Here is an 18,132-nt window from a genome sequence, read left to right as displayed (position 1 = left end):
ACCACTGCGTCGAAGGGGTATACTCCTTAAACTTTCCAATTCCCCAAAAAGGATCGGTCTCTATGGCCCATCCTCAAACTGAGGCACCTCAACAAGTACAACCTGTCAGAACACTTCCACATGGTGACACTCCTGGGTGTCATTCCTCTACTACAGCAAGGCGACTTCATGACCGACCTCAACCTGAAGGATGCCTAATTCCACATTCCCATCCACCCTGCACATCGACGGTTCCTCCGGTTTGTGGTCAGCATTGTCAGTTCAAAGTGCTGGCCTTTAGAGTAACCATAGCTCCCAGGGTGTTCACAAAGTGTCTTGCAGTGGTAGCTGCTCACCTCAGAAGGAGCGGTGTCCACATCTTTCCTTACCTGGACGATTAGGTGATCAGGAGCACAATGCAGTAGCAATGCCAAGCGCACACCCACCCCACAATACATCTCTTGCACAGCCTAGGCATCGCCATCAATGCCACCAAGTCCAAGTACAGCCCTTCCTCGAGCCATACATGACTCTCAAGTAGGGAAAGTGCACCGCAGCCCAGCAAGGGTACCAGCATTCCAAATGCTGCTAGCTCTTTTTCAGCCGGATCGGCTTGAAAAGGTCAGGAGGGTCATGCACCCTCTAGGTGCACCTCCTAGGCATGAGGGCCTCTTGCATTGCTATAGGCCCACATGCCAGATTACACTTGAGTCAGTTGCAGGAGTGCCTGGCGGCACAATGGTCGCAAGCAGAGGGTTTATGGGCGGATCTACTGATCTAGACTAGATGACTGCATCAGGGATATTGGGAAAAGGATGTGCTGGGAAAATGCATTGTTTGTAATATTAGGTCATCCAGTTCATCAAACCCGTGGAGTACAAGGGGGAAGGGCCACAATTTCTGAGGCTGCACTAGGGACCTGTTGAGGTTTGTTAGCCTCAATCAAAATGAATCAGTAAGTCCTTTTCTTCACTGGTAATGCCGCCCCTAAGCAGTCCATGGAAAGTATGAATGAGCAGCCGTCGAGGGACGTCTGCACGTCAGAGACCCACTTCCAACGTAGCCAGCCGTCCTGATTTTTTTTGCACCATCAACTGGCAAGACTGATGACCACAATGCCCTAGGACACACAAAGCCCAGCTGACCTTTCCACTCTGCACCCGTGCGCCCCAGCCTGGGTACTGACGAACTGGCTGTGCCTCCTTGTTCCAAGGACCCTTGTGGCCTGAGGCCCCCCAGTTGAGACCTTCCGGACTTGTCCCCATCTCCAGCCTGTTTCTAGGTGTTTCCACTGGCGTAGCGTGCAAAGCTACCAACCCAACCAGTACCTCTGCAACCAGACTCCCCAGGGTAGGTAATGAGTAACTGCTGGTTGAACTTTGCACCTTGGCACTCTACGGCCCTAAGCCTCGGAAGACACCTACCAGAAACCAACCGTAAATAACTATATGCAACATATGCCTTTACTTCCATAAGGAAAAATTGCTGCTTAAAGACTCATTTAAGGGAACATTTTACTTACCTGTAAAAATCAACTTTATTGATAACGAAGTTCTTGGTTTCAAAATTAACATAGAAATACGTTTTTTTTCCCTAAATTAGTCTTAGATTTATTGTGGAGTGTGTCTCATTTATTGCCTTTATTAGTACAACAAACGGTTAGCACTACCCTCTGATAAGCCTAAACTGCTTGCCCACACTACCACAAAAGAGCATTTAGTGTTATAATTTTGCCTCTGTAAACCAATAAGGGTTGCCTGGACCCTTTACACAGTGTACCTCGTTTTGGTCCTCTATATAAAGAGCCAGCTTCCCATTGATTCTATACTCACCAGGGGGGCTCCCATACTCTCTTACAGGGAAGGCAGCACTTATGAAGCTACAGATGCCTACAAGGCGCCATTTCTTCCCGGTCCCACAGATGGCCCATGGGACGTCTATGATATCTATTTCCCCCAGTGTATCCAGACCTGGACCATATTACTCTTTCAGAGCATCTTTCCCGCATGACACCGCGGCATACCATGAGGTGATCCAACATGCGGCCACCTTCCACAAAGTGGATATGTATGTCACCCACGAGGACAACTTACTTTTGGAAATGCTCCCTAAATCTGAGAAACACGTCTACTTCTTCCCAAAGTTGAAGGGAGTGCTCAAATCCGTCACCAACACTTTCAAGTAGCCCATCAAGGCCATGGTAGTAATACCACAAGTAGAGAGAAAGTGCAAACCTTCGTTCACAGACCCGGTCTATATTAGAATCTCCTGTCCCATCAAAGTCAGTCTGCGTGCACACAGCATACAAACGGGCTTCCACTCGGGCCATGGCTGTTCTCCTCCACCCGATAAGGCAAGCAAGCGTCTCAATGAGGCTGGTAAGAAGGCACCAGTAGGGGTCACAACGGACTGGAGGACTGGAGGATAACCACATTTGTTTGCCTCCTTTCCCAATATGACAGGGCCTAGTAGGATGAGATGCTGGAGTTAGTTAGTCAAGTCAAGTCAAGTCAAGTCATAACATTTATATAGCGCACTACATACCCAGAGGGTTTCAAGGCGCTTAGGAAGGGGAGGAGGATTATTTGTCAAATATCCACGTTTTAAGCTGCTTTCTGAACGCTAGGTGATTCTGGGTGAGGCGAAGGTAAGCGGGGAGTGAGTTCCATGTTTTGGCAGCCAGGTATGAGAATGATCTGCCTCCCATGGTGGTCTTGTTGATGCGAGGTACAGTGGCGAAGGCTTGGCTGGAAGAGCGAAGTTGTCGGGAGGGGGTGTAAAAGGACAGTCGAGAGTTGAGGCAATCTGGTCCGATGTCGTAGAGTGATTTGTGTGCGTGGGTAAGCAGTCGGAAAGTAATCCTCTTATTGACGGGTAGCCAGTGGAGGTCTTTAAGGTGACCAGAGATGTGTTCGTTGCGTGGGATGTCTAATATGAGCCTGGCTGAGGCGTTTTGGATTCGTTGTAGTTTCTTCTGGAGTTTAGCGGTGGTACCTGCGTAGAGGGTGTTTCCGTAGTCCAGTCGGCTCGTGACTAGAGCGTGGGTGACTGTTTTCCTTGTATCGGAGGGGATCCAGCGAAATGTTTTTCTGAGTATGCGAAGAATGTTAAAGCAGGAAGAGGATACGGCGCTGACTTGTTTGTTCATTGAGAGTGAAGAATCCAGGATGACGCCAAGGTTCCGTGCGTGGTCTGTCGGGATGGGTGCATTTCCGAGGGCTTCCGGCCACCAGGAGTCGTCCCATGCAGAGGGGGATTTACCTAAGATGAGGACTTCTGTTTTGTCTGAGTTTAGTTTCAGACGGCTTTGTTTCATCCATTCGGCGACTTCTTTCATTCCTTCGTGTAGGTTAGTTTTGGCGGTGCTGGGGTCCTTGGTGAGAGATAGGATCAGTTGAGTGTCATCCGCGTAAGAGATGATGTTGAGGTTGTGTTGGCGGGCGATGGCCGCGAGGGGGCTCATGTATACGTTGAAGAGGGTGGGACTGAGTGAGGATCCTTGTGGTACGCCGCAGATGACTTCGGTGGCCTCGGACTTGAAAGGTGGGAGGCGGACTCTCTGGGTTCTTCCGGTGAGGAACGAAGTGATCCATTCCAGTGCCTTTCCTTGGATTCCGATGTTTCTGAGGCGTTGTAAAAGGGTGCTGTGGCAGACTGTGTCGAAGGCTGCAGAGAGGTCGAGGAGGATGAGGGCGACTGTGTCTCCATTGTCCAGCAGAGTTCGAATGTCGTCTGTTGCTGCGATGAGGGCGGTCTCAGTGCTGTGTTTGGCTCGGAAGCCAGATTGTGAGGGGTCGAGGGATTTGTTGGCTTCGAGGAAGGCGGCGAGTTGGTTGTTGACGGCTTTCTCGATGACTTTGGCCGGGAATGGAAGAAGCGAGATGGGGCGGTAGTTTTTGAGTTCGGTGGGGTCTGCTGTTGGTTTTTTCAGAAGGGCGGTGAGTTCAGCGTGTTTCCAGTCTTCTGGGAAGGTAGCGGAGTTGAAGGAGCAGTTGATGACGTCTCGGAGGTGCGGAGCTATGACGGAGTCTGCTTTGTTGAAGATGTGGTGAGGGCATGGGTCTGTGGGGGATCCAGAGTGGATGGAGTTCATCAGGCGGATGGTGTCCTCAGTGGAGATTGGCTTCCAGGCGTTAAGGGTGTTAACGGGGGGAAGATGGTCAGCTGATGGTAGGGTGGGTTGGCTTCCGGGTTGGTTGACAAAGCTGTTGTGGATGTCAGCAATCTTGTTGTGGAAAAAAGAGGCTAGGGAATCGCAGAGGGTTTGAGAGGGGGTGATGTCGTTGGAGTTGGCCGAGGGGTTGGAAAATTCCTTGACGATGTTGAAAAGTTCCTTGCTGTTGTGGGCGTTGTTGTCAAGTCGATCTTTGAATGCTGTTTTCTTGGCTTTTCGGATCAGTTGGTGGTGAGTACGGATGGCGCTTTTGAAGGCGTCCTTGTTGCTGGTGGATGGGTCTTTTTTCCAGGCCTTTTCAAGGGAGCGGCATAGTTTCTTGGACTTCTTGAGGTCGTCGTTGAACCATGCGGCCTTCTTGATGCCAAGTTTGTGTTGACGTTTTTTCAGTGGTGCTAAGGTGTCGGCGGTGTTGGATAACCAAAGGGTGAGGTTGGAGGCGGCTTCGTTGTCGTTAGAAGAGAGGGCTGGGGAGGTTTGAAGGAGTTATGTGGAGATCTGTTCTGTGGTGATTTTGTTCCAGTTTCTTTGTAGAGTTGGTTGGAGGTGGATGATGGGTTTCGGCTTGTTGTAGGTGAAGTGGACGCAGCTGTGGTCAGTCCAGAGGAGATCCGTAGTGTGGCTGAAGGAGACATGGTTGCTGGAGGTGAAGATGGGGTCGAGAGTGTGACCTGCGATGTGGGTGGGGGAAGTGACCAGTTGTTTAAGTCCGAGGTTGTCGAGGTTGTCTAAGAGGGTGGCGGTGTTGCGGTCGTTGATCTTTTCAAGGTGAAAGTTGAGGTCTCCCAGAAGGATGTAGTCTTTGGAGGGGAGCGCGTGTGGGGTGATGAAGTCCGTGATGTCTTCACTGAATTTTGCGCGTGGTCCTGGTGGTCTGTAGAGGAGGGTGCCTCTGAGTGTGGTCTTGGGGTCGATGTGTATCTGGAAGTGAAGGTGTTCGGAGTTGGCGAGGTTGGCATCAGAGCTGGTTGAGATGCGGATTTTTTTCTTATGGACGATAGCGATTCCACCTCCTGTATGGTCGGTGCGGTCCTTGCGTGTGATCTTATAGTCATCAGGGATGGCGATGGCGATGTCAGGGGCGGAGGAAGCGTTCATCCATGTTTCCGTTAGGAAGGCGACGTCAGGAGAGATGGTGTCTAGTAGGTTCCAAAGGTCAATGGCGTGCCTGTGGACCGAGCGGGTGTTGAGAAGGATGCATTCTAGGTGGTTGGGGTCGGGAATCTGTGTTGTGGTCGTAGCGGAGTTGGTGACGGTGCTGCTGAATTTGCAGGAGTAGCAGGAGAAAGGTCCATGGTTGCGTCCAGGAGCGGCTTGGACGCAGGTGGGGGCGCGGCCGGGGTTAAGGGCTAGGAGGGTGGCGGCATCGTAGGTAATGCGGGGGGGGTGGGCGGCGAGAGGGGCAGGGGGTCTGGCGCTGGGCGCGGTCCAGGCGCGGACGGGCGTAGACGGGCTTACCTTTGGCGCACCTTCGGCGCGGATTGGGCGCGGTCGCTGCGCGTGAACGCTGCGCGCGGGAACTACTGTCATATAAGGAAGAGGAGGGGGGAGGGGCGAGGGCGGCTCAGCTGGGAGGCGGGGCGCGTGTACAAATAACAGCACAAACAACAAACAAAATGGCAGCGGAGCGCTGGGGGCTAACGCGCTACCTCTGACAAAGTTAAGCAGGGGTTAACAAGCGCTGACTAAACAGAGCAAAAGCGTCTATTTTACTATTGGCAAAAAGATAGGCGGCAGGCGAGGCACAATGCAGGCTGATTAAACAGATCACAAAGCGTCGCTTTAACAATGAGCAAAAAATGAAAGGCGGCAGGCGAGGCACAATGCAGGCTAATTAGACAAGGCAAAGATCGTCTATTTCACAATAAGCAATAATGAAAAGCGGCAGGCGAGGTACAATGCAGGCAGTGAGGGCACAACGATACCAGTAGCAGGGGAGCGACCACTCGGCTCGAGAGCTGGGAGCGAGTCACAGCGCTAGTTGGGTTTGGAGCGCTGGAAGTAGTCTGTGGGAGGGCGGCTCAGCTGGGAGGCGGGGCGCGTGTACAAATAACAGCACAAACAACAAACAAAATGGCAGCGGAGCGCTGGGGGCTAACGCGCTACCTCTGACAAAGTTAAGCAGGGGTTAACAAGCGCTGACTAAACAGAGCAAAAGCGTCTATTTTACTATTGGCAAAAAGATAGGCGGCAGGCGAGGCACAATGCAGGCTGATTAAACAGATCACAAAGCGTCGCTTTAACAATGAGCAAAAAATGAAAGGCGGCAGGCGAGGCACAATGCAGGCTAATTAGACAAGGCAAAGATCGTCTATTTCACAATAAGCAATAATGAAAAGCGGCAGGCGAGGTACAATGCAGGCAGTGAGGGCACAACGATACCAGTAGCAGGGGAGCGACCACTCGGCTCGAGAGCTGGGAGCGAGTCACAGCGCTAGTTGGGTTTGGAGCGCTGGAAGTAGTCTGTGGGAGGGCGGCTCAGCTGGGAGGCGGGGCGCGTGTACAAATAACAGCACAAACAACAAACAAAATGGCAGCGGAGCGCTGGGGGCTAACGCGCTACCTCTGACAAAGTTAAGCAGGGGTTAACAAGCGCTGACTAAACAGAGCAAAAGCGTCTATTTTACTATTGGCAAAAAGATAGGCGGCAGGCGAGGCACAATGCAGGCTGATTAAACAGATCACAAAGCGTCGCTTTAACAATGAGCAAAAAATGAAAGGCGGCAGGCGAGGCACAATGCAGGCTAATTAGACAAGGCAAAGATCGTCTATTTCACAATAAGCAATAATGAAAAGCGGCAGGCGAGGTACAATGCAGGCAGTGAGGGCACAACGATACCAGTAGCAGGGGAGCGACCACTCGGCTCGAGAGCTGGGAGCGAGTCACAGCGCTAGTTGGGTTTGGAGCGCTGGAAGTAGTCTGTGGGAGGGCGGCTCAGCTGGGAGGCGGGGCGCGTGTACAAATAACAGCACAAACAACAAACAAAATGGCAGCGGAGCGCTGGGGGCTAACGCGCTACCTCTGACAAAGTTAAGCAGGGGTTAACAAGCGCTGACTAAACAGAGCAAAAGCGTCTATTTTACTATTGGCAAAAAGATAGGCGGCAGGCGAGGCACAATGCAGGCTGATTAAACAGATCACAAAGCGTCGCTTTAACAATGAGCAAAAAATGAAAGGCGGCAGGCGAGGCACAATGCAGGCTAATTAGACAAGGCAAAGATCGTCTATTTCACAATAAGCAATAATGAAAAGCGGCAGGCGAGGTACAATGCAGGCAGTGAGGGCACAACGATACCAGTAGCAGGGGAGCGACCACTCGGCTCGAGAGCTGGGAGCGAGTCAGTTAAGGTTGTCTCCGATGAATTCAAGAAGAGAGAGGATGAAATTGTTGCAGAAGTGGGGACTAGTTACAGTGCCACAATCCGTTGTGCATTTGACTGGCTGACACTGCATCTAGGATGGTTAACACCGGTATCCTCATTTGGCGCCATGCCTCGCTCCGCATTTCAGGCTTCAAGTCTGATTACCCACATCTGCTCAACCTTCACTTCGATAGAAAACATCTCTCGTGCCCACAGGTTAATCCGATGTTAGAGAAAAATCAAGAAGGACTTGCTACCGCGAAAGCCATGGGTGCCCTTCAGACTTCCTCACCCATGGGGTACTTTCATAGGCATCTATGAAGGACAGACTCCAAAGCCACTTCACCAGACTCTGTTCCCTCATGCCCAAAGCAGCAGCAGTCCTACCACTAGCAGGCAGCACAGGGGTAACACCAGGGGTGCCTACAGGCACAACAACTGGGAATGAGGAAAATGAAGTTCTGTTAAAGATGCCTCCACCTCCAAACATTGACTCTTTCCCCTCCCCCCTCCCCTTATCACACAACAGCTGTCCATGGGGAGACTCCAGCATTTCCTCACATGCTGGCAAGAAATCACAAGCCACAAGTGGGTATTAGCGGTGGTTCACCATGGGGACTGCCTACAATTTCTCACATCCTCCTCCAAATATCCCACCTCGCACTCCTACCCTCTGCAATGACCATCTTATTCATCTGCAGGAAGAGGTGCAGGTGCTCCTCTAGAAAGGGGCCATAGAGCCAGTGGCCCCTCCCACCACAAGCGAGACAAGGGGGGTCTATTCTCTTTACTTCCGAGACTCGATTCCACAAGTTGCCATCAGTGAGGATTTACAATTAATGCACTTTTTTACATGTATCTCCTTTTTAGAATTTGTGTGGCTACTCCAGAAGAAGGCGCTGGTTCGCCGAAACGCGCGTAGAGACCCTAATTTGCCACTTTTAGTCTTTTAATTTGTTCAGTATATGTTTAGAATAATTGTTACAAATGTATGAATTTTCTAATTGACTTTATGTGATATATAATTTTATACATGTTCACTGTTTTCTTTTTAATCATGTTACATGTTGTGTCCTTATGGAACTTATAATAAAACATATATTTTCTTAATAATTTGTAGCCATTTGTTCATATGTCTATTACATTGTTTTAGTATAGTTGCCTAGGTTGTTTTTTGTCATAAACCTTTATTCCCTGGCCTTGGAACTATGGTATCCGTACCTTCAGGGGGTCCTTGTTAAATACACGCGGCCATCAGTGAGGATGCCTCTCAAGCTGGATGGAGGGCGTGGGGTGCATCTAGAACACAAGTGGTATGGGCTGCTCATCACCAGCGGCTCCACATAAACTACTTTGAGCTCCTTGCCATCCATCTCACCCTCAAAGCCTTCTTTCCCCTCATCCAGTGCAAGGTAGTTCAGATCAAAACACAGTATGACCGCCATGCACTACCTCCAGAAACTGAGCATGCACTTGCTCCCCCTCTTTTCACTAGCACAAAAGATGTGGCAGCGGACACCTCAACATTGCATTCACCTCATGGCGGAGTACCTTCCTTGGGGGGGGGGGGGACAACAATCTGTCCAACCTGTTCACCAGGATACATCAACAGGTCCCTAAGTGGGAATTCGACCTGCAGTTCTTGCTCCACTATTCCCAGTGTTGGGGTCACACCACGCCTAACCCGGTTTGGCACCCCCAAAAATGCAATTTGCCCAAACTTCTCCTCCTGATACCCACAGTCCAGGGGTAATTCACTGTGGATGAACTGGTCAGGTATCATTGCTTACGCTTTTATCCCTCTCCCACTCCTTTCACTCGTGGTTCAGAAAATGCAGCTAACCTCTTCAACTCTCGGCCTGGTAGCGCCCACCTTGGCCACACATCCGTGATACACAGCACTACTCGAGATGTCAATCCGCTCCCATGAGAAGCTACACAACACCAAGCGCCTTGCCAAATCAGACACCCAGATCCCAGGCGGTAATTGTGGATCACTTCTGTTTATGCCATGTGGGTTTCCTCAGGACTCCTTCCTTAGCCTTACACTATTCAACCTGTACGTCTCCCCACTGGCTAAACCTGCAAGGTATTTTAGGCTACAGGCTCTTTCTTATGCCGATTACACTCAAATAATTGTGTCACTCACTAAGGATACAGAGGCTATCCCCACCAACGTTAAAAACTGCATGCAGGCAGTAGCCATCTGAATGGGTAAAAAACGACCTTGGACTTAATAGAGACAATCAAGCAATCATACAGTACTTGTAAAGTGTGTCTTGCCACCTGTGAGGGTATCCAGGCACTGGACAGCGTGTTTCAGTAGAAGAGCCAGGTTTTGAGCTTCTTCCTGGAGTCTGTCAGTAAGGGTGCTGTTCGGAGGTATAGAGAAATGGCGTTTCAGGGCTTGGCTGCGTGGTGAGAGAAGCAGCATCCTCTGTTGCGGCAGGTGTGTGGTGTCTGTGCTAGGGCGAGGTGGGCGAAGCCAAGGTTTCTGGAAGGTTGGTGAAGTTCCAGCGGTGAAGTTCCAACGGAACCACCGCAGGTCCTTGGTCATGAAGGGCTTTGTAAGCGTAGGTCAGGAGTTTGAAAAGGCATCTTTCCTGGATGGGGAGTGAAAAGCTGGCTTAGTATATGGTGAACCCTTATGGAAGTGCGCACCCTGCATCAATCCAGGAAATCCTAAAGGTGATTTTAGTGGTCATAGACAACCTTAGAAGCCCTCTTAGTGGTAGCTGTGGGGAGCAGCCTTCAGGCTTAGCCCAGAAGGAGTGTAAAGCAGCTTGTTTTACCGGAACATAATCCTGCATACAGAGCATTGCCGTCATCCAAATGTCTGGTGATGAGGGCCTGCATCACTGTTTTTCTGGTGCTGATGGGGAGTCATTTGAAGATTCGTCGGAGCATATGGAGAGTGTGGAAGCAGGCTGAGGAGATGGCGTTGACCTGTCATTTCATGTAGAGTTCACTGTCCAGAATGATACTGCGGTTGCGGACGAAGTCTTTTAGTGTAGGGGTCGGTCTGAGTTCCGATGGCCTCCAGGAGTCGTTCCATTGGACAGTGCAGCTGCCGAAAATCAGCACAGACATGACTGAGGTAGTCCACCATCCATATGAACCAATTTTTGGTCGCCAGATATGTTTGGTACATTTCCCACTCCTACAGATTCAGCCAAGAACCTTGAAGTACTGCTAGACAAAAACCTGTCATTTGACCTTCAGGTCATTCGGAAGGTCTAGACCTGTTTTGGTATGATCAGAACTCTTAGGAAGGTGTTCCCTTACATTCCCTTTTCGGCGCGCAAGCAGGTGGCTTTGGCACTGATCTCATCCAGAATGGATTATTATAATGGTCTTTGCCTGGATGACAAGATTTCAATATACAAATTACAGCTGGATCAAAATGCGGCGGCTAGAATGATACTTGATGTTCCTAAATATAAATCAGTCTCTGCAGGGTTTTTGAAGCTCCATTGGCTACCTGTGGACACATTTATTATTTTTAAACCTTTATGCATCATTCGCAATGCATTGCATAACATCGGGCCTGGAGGAATTAAAGCCATGTTCCAGTGGTATAGTCCCCCAGAGAGCTTCGATTTTCAAGTTAAAATCTTTTAGTTGTCCCTAAATACCAAAAGGCAAGGAAGGGAGGCAGAGCCTTCTCCCTGGTCGTGTCCAATCTATGGAACTCCCTTCCTTGTTCCATCTCTAGCCTTCAGTCTCATACCCCATTCTATAAGGCCTAAAAACCTGGCTTTTTACTCTTTAATGGATGTCCCTGGGTCTCGATATCACAGATTTTATCTGTCTGCCTTCTTCTCTTTCTTTAGGACTAACCATTAATAGCGCCTTGACGCCTTTGGGCATTTGTTTGCGCTTTATAAATATTTTGCATTTCATATGCAGAGAATGTGTAGCTAAAGAAACAAATACTACGAAAGGAAAATGTTATTTACCCTAGTATGATCATCTGTAAGTAACGTGTAGTGCTGTAGAGTCGCATGTGCCCACCCTCCTCCCCGAAAGCGTGCATCTCTGATTTCAGATGTCGTTTTTCTGTTCTTGCCTTCTAATTTTCTTTGCCAATGTATGTTTCACCATACTTTGTTACCTCTCAATACTAATGTCACCCTCTGTGCAACATTCTAAAATGGAGTCTGTGCCCATGTGCATTGCCAACTAAGGATTAACAGGACACCTTGTGGCTCAAAAGACTATCTTTGAAGAAAACCAACTTGCAAACTTCTGAGTACAACACTAGATGGCAGGAGTATGCAGAGCATGTAAATCTACAGCTCTACACACTACGAACACATGCTTACAGAATAATAATGTTTTCCTTATATATTCCCTAATTCGTCATAATAAGTGTGTTTCCATAAGTTTGAGCATTGCTTTATTTGTAGTTGTTTTGCATTGTCTCCTTGCTCTAGAGGTTGACGGGTATATTGTAAATAAACAAATGAAATTAGCCTATCCTTAAATTAATTGAACCTTCAGTGAACCTTTTCTGTAGTAATACACATTCAGCCAGCTACTGTGCGTGGGATGAGAAAACTAACCAGATACCACAGTGATTTGTAGAAGCGATTAATAGAATCCAGGGGAATTGCAGCGGTTTTTCTGAAGGAAATAGGGTAGTTCTTGAATGGGTGAGTTTTTTTTTTTTTTAATATGGTGGCATTTTGTGTGCTGTTGTTGCCTGATGCTGCCGTCTTTTGGCTGCCGTTGTGTGCTTTAAGTTATTACATCATTATCAATATCCAATTCTTTCTCCATTTAGTGATCCTGCCTCATATAGGAAGCGCCACCTATGCCACGCGAAACAAGATGTCGGTGCTGGCGGCTAACAACCTATTGGCCGGTCTGAAAGGGGAGGAGATGCCGAGTGAGCTCAAGCTGTGATCCGAAGACGAGACAAACTTTGCCTGTGCCCTGTTAATGTCAACCAAACTTTATCCAGCTTTACCTACTAATGTTCACTTGGGGATAGATAGATGCGTTTACTGAAACGCTGCGACAACCCAGCACACCAATGGAACAGGATTGGGGGCTTTCTTGTTGATAATATTTCAAAACTAATGGGATAATAATTTAAGGCCCTCTAAAAATGAAGATGTGTGTACGCAGTGTGCCCGACCGGAGAGTTCATCCTTCACGTGCAGTAGTTCCTATCACGTTGCTATAGACGGTGCACAGAAAATGCCAACATGTATTCGCGCAATAAACAGACCACGCAGTGTGTAAGCGTAAAAGGCCATTTTATTAGACCAGGCTGCTTAATCTGTACATAACAATAAACATCAACAAGTAAATAACCTCAAACCCCCACTCACACTCCCCCCTCATTCGTTTCACCCGTTCCACCTCATCACAAACCCCTACAAGCTCCATCCCATTCCTGCCCATCAATCACTTGTCATCCAGCCCGCTCCTTGCGTCCTTCCAGTCATGCCTCTATCCGCCATTCGAACTCCCCCCCCAAGGGATGGGTGTGCCCGCTCTTGAACACCCTGTCCCTTCAAAGTACCGCCTAAAGCAGCTCTGGCCTAAACTGGCAACGCCAAGGACCTACCCAAAAACCGCACCTCCAACTGCCGGGTGGGTGGGTGGCCTTTCTTTCTCCCCTCCCGATGGTGCCAGGCGCAGGAAGAGGAAGTTCCCTTCCTCCCCTGCGCCCATATACCCACCCCCTAACTCCTCCCCTTCCCCTGCCTGTCCTATCCTGCGCGAAAGACCCCGGGGGAAGACTAGTCTGCGACTGTGCTTCCCCCGGGGCCCGGCATTCTATGTTTTTTAATCAGAGTTATGGGGGGGGTCATTAGGGGGGCACTCTGACTTATCAAAAGTTTCTTTTTGAGCTGCCATTTCCCTTTGTCAACAGTATTATTTCACCCCCACCCTGCCCAAAAAATCTGTACTTTTTACTTTGTTTGAAACAATGCTGTTTTCCGTCATTGGTGGTGTTGTAGCGCAGCCTTGAACTAAAGTTCCTCACAGAGCCTAGAAATTCCACTGACAACTCAGAAAAGCTGGGTTTAAAGTGAAATCCTCCATAAAAAGCGGAACAGAAAATGTTCACAGGCCCCCATCTGCCTAAGCCTGACTTCCGGCTCCTTACTTCCTGTTCCACAGCATTCTTTCAATCCAATTACACCAGCATAGCTGTTAATGCAGGTAAAGGATCCCTTTTTTCTGCTGAACATATCTGGCGGGTTTCAGCGCTTCCTTGGTTTAAAAAAACCACACAAAATGAACTGTATATAGAAGTCCTGCCTCATGTTATGAACGCAGCTGTGCTGTCTAGATTAGTCTGACCGTCAGTCACCAAGGTAGAGCAGGGAGGTCTTGCTGGTAGGATGTTTGACTGACCCGCAGGCAAGATTTTGTTGAGGACACCAACAAACTGGGAAAACTGACAGTGCCTTTTGTCATAATCAAAAAGGCTGGAAAGTGAAGGTAATTCTAACGAATGAAAGACTGTAGCCAGAAAAGGGAGTTGCACACAGATTAAGACTATACTACCACTAAGCAGACTGAATGAACCCCATAATCATTCACATTTTGGCAGGTGCTTCCTATTAGATCCCTGACGATAAATGTGTAGCGCTGCGAACGTGCCAATTTTTTTTTTCTCTGGTGTACATACAAGATAGCCACACACTATTACAGAATTTGATGAGTGTTAGTTACATTTTGTACCTGTTTGGGTGTATTGATACTGAGGAGGAGTTACTAACAAGAAGCACTATTCGCGGCTGGCTGATGGCAGCAACCGATGGTGCATAATACACTTGACCGGATGAATGTATTAACTACTGTTGACTATTAATTGAACTTGGTACTGACACTAAACAGTTTTATGACTAAAAGTATTTGTCACTAGTTCAAAAATTGTATTAATAAAGTTGACTTCATATTTTTTTCTCATTTCTTGTTTAACAAATTGTGAAGTACTCTCTTTAGATTCACACATCGAATAATAAGCGTAGGCAGAAACAGGAGGAAATTCCAAATAAGATATTTATTCCAGAAACTGGCAATTCACGGGAGTGCTGCTGCCTTCGAGTCAGACCAAAAGATGAATGGCTTTTCAAACTGCTGTGATCCTAACTGGAAGGCAGCCCCATGAGAGATGCATCTTCAAACATCAACATGTTTGAAAATACACTCTCTGCGAGGATGCAACATATGGAATATGGAACTAAAAGAATGATTCCATAAACAGTAACCCTGTAATAGAAGACATAAAGAAAAGACTATACATTACATCATCTCTCTTCCTATAACATGAACAGAAAACCTAAAAAATAAAAGATTTGTTATGACATATAATAATCTTTGAACCTTGTGGGAATAGAACAATTTCGATATGTCTTATGTGATTCACACATTGCATTTGAAGAAGAAGTAACCTGAAGAGAAACAGGTGTGGATTGCAAAGCAGTAGATGAAAAAAAAAGTAGAAGGTAAGACAGGAATGGAAACGTTGTCAGATGCAGTCCCTAAAGGAAAATGTGAACAGTCAAAATCACTTGAAGAAGACTTGTACGTAAGTATTCTTTTTGCTTGTTCATTAGAAATTTTGACAACTGCTCTCTTACTCCACCACCCTTTCCTTTCAAGGAAAAGTTAACCTTTTGAAGTTTTCACAACTTGAATGGGCGAAGAGAATTTTGATAGGCCCTTTTTAACCTTATTTGGATTTTTGAACATCACCCAATCACCTATTTGAGAGTCATTCATGTTTGAAGCAGACGAAGTGTCAAAATCTGTATACTTTGTTTCATCAAAACATTTTCTTTAAAAATATCTTCGTCTTGACATGCAACGCAAGATGAATAATCTTTCTTGAGATCCTTTTACCAGTTTGGGCAAATAATGCCATTAAGATTTCTCTTCTTTAGAAGTCGGAAAGGAGAAATCCCTGTCGTAGAGTGTGGTGTGACTAAATATGACCACGTTTTCTTTTTCAAAAACAGCTCAACAGATAGATGCAAGCCAAAGCTGTCTGAATACCTTCTTTTATGAATCTATTCATCCTCTCAATAAGTCAGTTGGAAGAAGGAGAATAAAGAGCTACTTTTAGATGCTTGATGTCATGACTCTTAAAATAATCCTGCATTGTCGAAGAACAGAAATGTGATCCATTATCTGTGACTATTTCCTTTGGGAATCCTTCCGATTGAAAGACTCTGTCAAAAAACTTAATAACAGCACATGAATTAGGAGATTCACAGAATTCAAAATCAACCCATTTTGAATGATAGTCAATGAGTGCGATGATATAGCGTTCATTGTTTGACAGGAGATCAAATGAGCCTGCAAAATCAACTGCAATCTTAGACCATGCTTCTTCAGGCACAGGTACAGGATGAAGAGGAGGTTTGCTGATCTTCCAATGTTTATCTGATAACAAACATGAATCACATTTATCTATCCAGAGGGTAACATCCTTGTCTAAGGCAGGCCACCAAAAGTGTTCCTTAAGTTTCCTAGATGTGCTTCCTATGCCTAGATGACCCTCATGTGAAAATTCAACCAACTTCAAGCAAATTGAAGAAGGGGGAATGCACTGATCTCCACGCATTGACGTCATTAACAATGGAAAGATCCTGTGAGACCTGGGCATAAGATTTTAGTGAAGCAGGTAATGAACGCTCTTTAGGCCAACCACAAAGAATCATGTTTTTTACAGCTTGCAAAATGTTATCATTTTCATATGCTTTAAGCCAATCATGCCGCGTCAAAAGAGGAAATACAGAAATAGAATCATTAATTGAAGCCACAACACACTCAACCTCATTAAATTTTGTATCAGTACAATTTTCTTTAAGTGGAAGCCTAGAGAGACAGTCTGCTCTGACATTAAGTCCACCTGAAATGTGGCGAATGGTAAAATTGAACTCGTGTAGCCTGGAAAGTATGCGTACCAATCTTGCCGAGGCTTTCCCAGTCCCATTACCATTAAGCAGGTGTAGCAGCGGTTTGTGATCACTTAACAAAATGAAGTGTGAGCCTCATATATACCTTTTTAATTTCTCAACTGCCCATGAGCATGCGAGGGCATCCCTCTCAATTATACTATAATTCTTCTCTGCAGAAGAGAGGGATCTCGATGCGAAACCTATTGTTCTTTCACTGGAACCAAACCTTTGGCACAAAACAGCACCTAAACCCAATTGGCTTGCATCCACCGAAATAGTAGATTTAACCCCAGGGGTAAAAGAAGACAAAGCCGGTGATTCAAGAATTGATTTCTTGATTAATTTGAATGAATTATCCCCAACATCAGACCAAATAAATTTCATATTTTTCTTTAAAAGGTCACGTAAGGCTGGACAATTTGTGAGTATCCCTGAATAAACCTGGAATAATATTTGTTTATACCCAGGAAGGATTTTAAAGCATCCTTATCGATAGGAACCTGAACATTTGAGATAGCCTTCGTGAGTGAGAATTTTGGCTTGATACCATTCAATGAAATAGAATGACCTAGATAATCTACTTCTGATTTAAAGAACTTACATTTGCCTTGCCCTAGAGTAATTCCTACATCTCTAAAACGTGAAAGAATCTCCTTCAGTGTTTTGACATGTTCCTCTTCTGTATTTGAAAAAATCAAGACATCACCTTGGTAGGCCTGAACACATTTGATGTTACTAAGCAAAGAGTCCATACATTTTTGAAAAACGCCGCTGAGGCTAATTCGAAAGGCAACCTTAAATATTTATAGGTTCCAAACGGGGTAATAAAGGTTGTCACATCAGTAGACTGTGGGGAAAGGGGAATCTGATCATAAGCGCTGCGCAAATCAAGCAAAGTGAAAAATTTTGAACCATCAATACCAGTTAAAAGATCTTGAATTTCAGGAAGGCGGTGGCAATCAATAAGGATGTTTTGATTGAGGGAACGAAGATCCGCACAGAGGCGAATGCTCGAATCTTTTTTTGTACGATTACAATAGGACTAACCCATTGTGAAGAATCAGTAGATTCAATTATTTTCTCAGAAACCATTTTCTCCAATAGCTACTTCAGGTCGTCTCTTACACTAAGGGGAGTGGAACTTAATTTATGCGAGACCGGTATAGCATCCGGTTTAAGTTTAATCAGATGTTCAAATGTTTTAATTTTACATATATTTGAATTGAAAACCTCTGGAAATTGCTTAACAATGTCATCAATGAATACATTTTTATCATCACCTATCAATGAAATTTCAGTGTCATTAAGTTGTACAGGATTTTTTGAACCAGGAACAAGTTTTAAACCCATCCTTGCAAGATCCTGCCACCCTACTATGTTTTTACCTTTAATAGCTACATAAACTTTAGTGAAAGTGTCTCTACAAAGACAAGATATTTTTGACATAAAGAAACCAAGCATATCAATGTCTTTACCTCCATATGCTTTGGGAATAATGTCGACTTTAGACAGAGTGGTGGAAGAAGACCATAATTCGTCAAATAAGCCATCAGAAATAATGGTGACTGGGGCACCTGAATCAGCCATCATATCAAGTGTATTGTTACCAACCAAAACTGTACATGTAGGCTCTGCTGCACGTTCATGATCAGAGAAACTGTCACCTGAATCAATAGCCAAAATCTC

At 46.4% G+C, this 18,132-nt stretch overlaps 1 protein-coding gene across 1 annotated transcript in view; it reads left to right on the top strand.

Annotated features, from left to right (window-relative positions):
- Nucleotides 1–14,413, top strand: part of GRHPR (glyoxylate and hydroxypyruvate reductase) — a 114,249-nt gene extending 99,836 nt beyond the window's left edge. Inside the window, exon 9 of the mRNA XM_078676525.1 lies at nt 12,303–14,413. Coding sequence (XP_078532651.1) covers nt 12,303–12,424 — 122 coding nt within the window. The 3' untranslated portion in view covers nt 12,425–14,413. The remainder of the gene's footprint in view (nt 1–12,302) is intronic.
- The last annotated feature ends 3,719 nt before the right edge of the window (nt 14,414–18,132 follow it).

The sequence above is a fragment of the Lissotriton helveticus genome, chromosome 2_1, assembly GCF_964261635.1.
Source record: "Lissotriton helveticus chromosome 2_1, aLisHel1.1, whole genome shotgun sequence".
In the NCBI taxonomy this organism is placed as follows: Eukaryota; Metazoa; Chordata; class Amphibia; order Caudata; family Salamandridae; genus Lissotriton; species Lissotriton helveticus.
The sequence above is the reverse complement of the archived record's forward strand: the minus strand, read 5'-3'. Positions and strand labels throughout refer to the sequence as shown.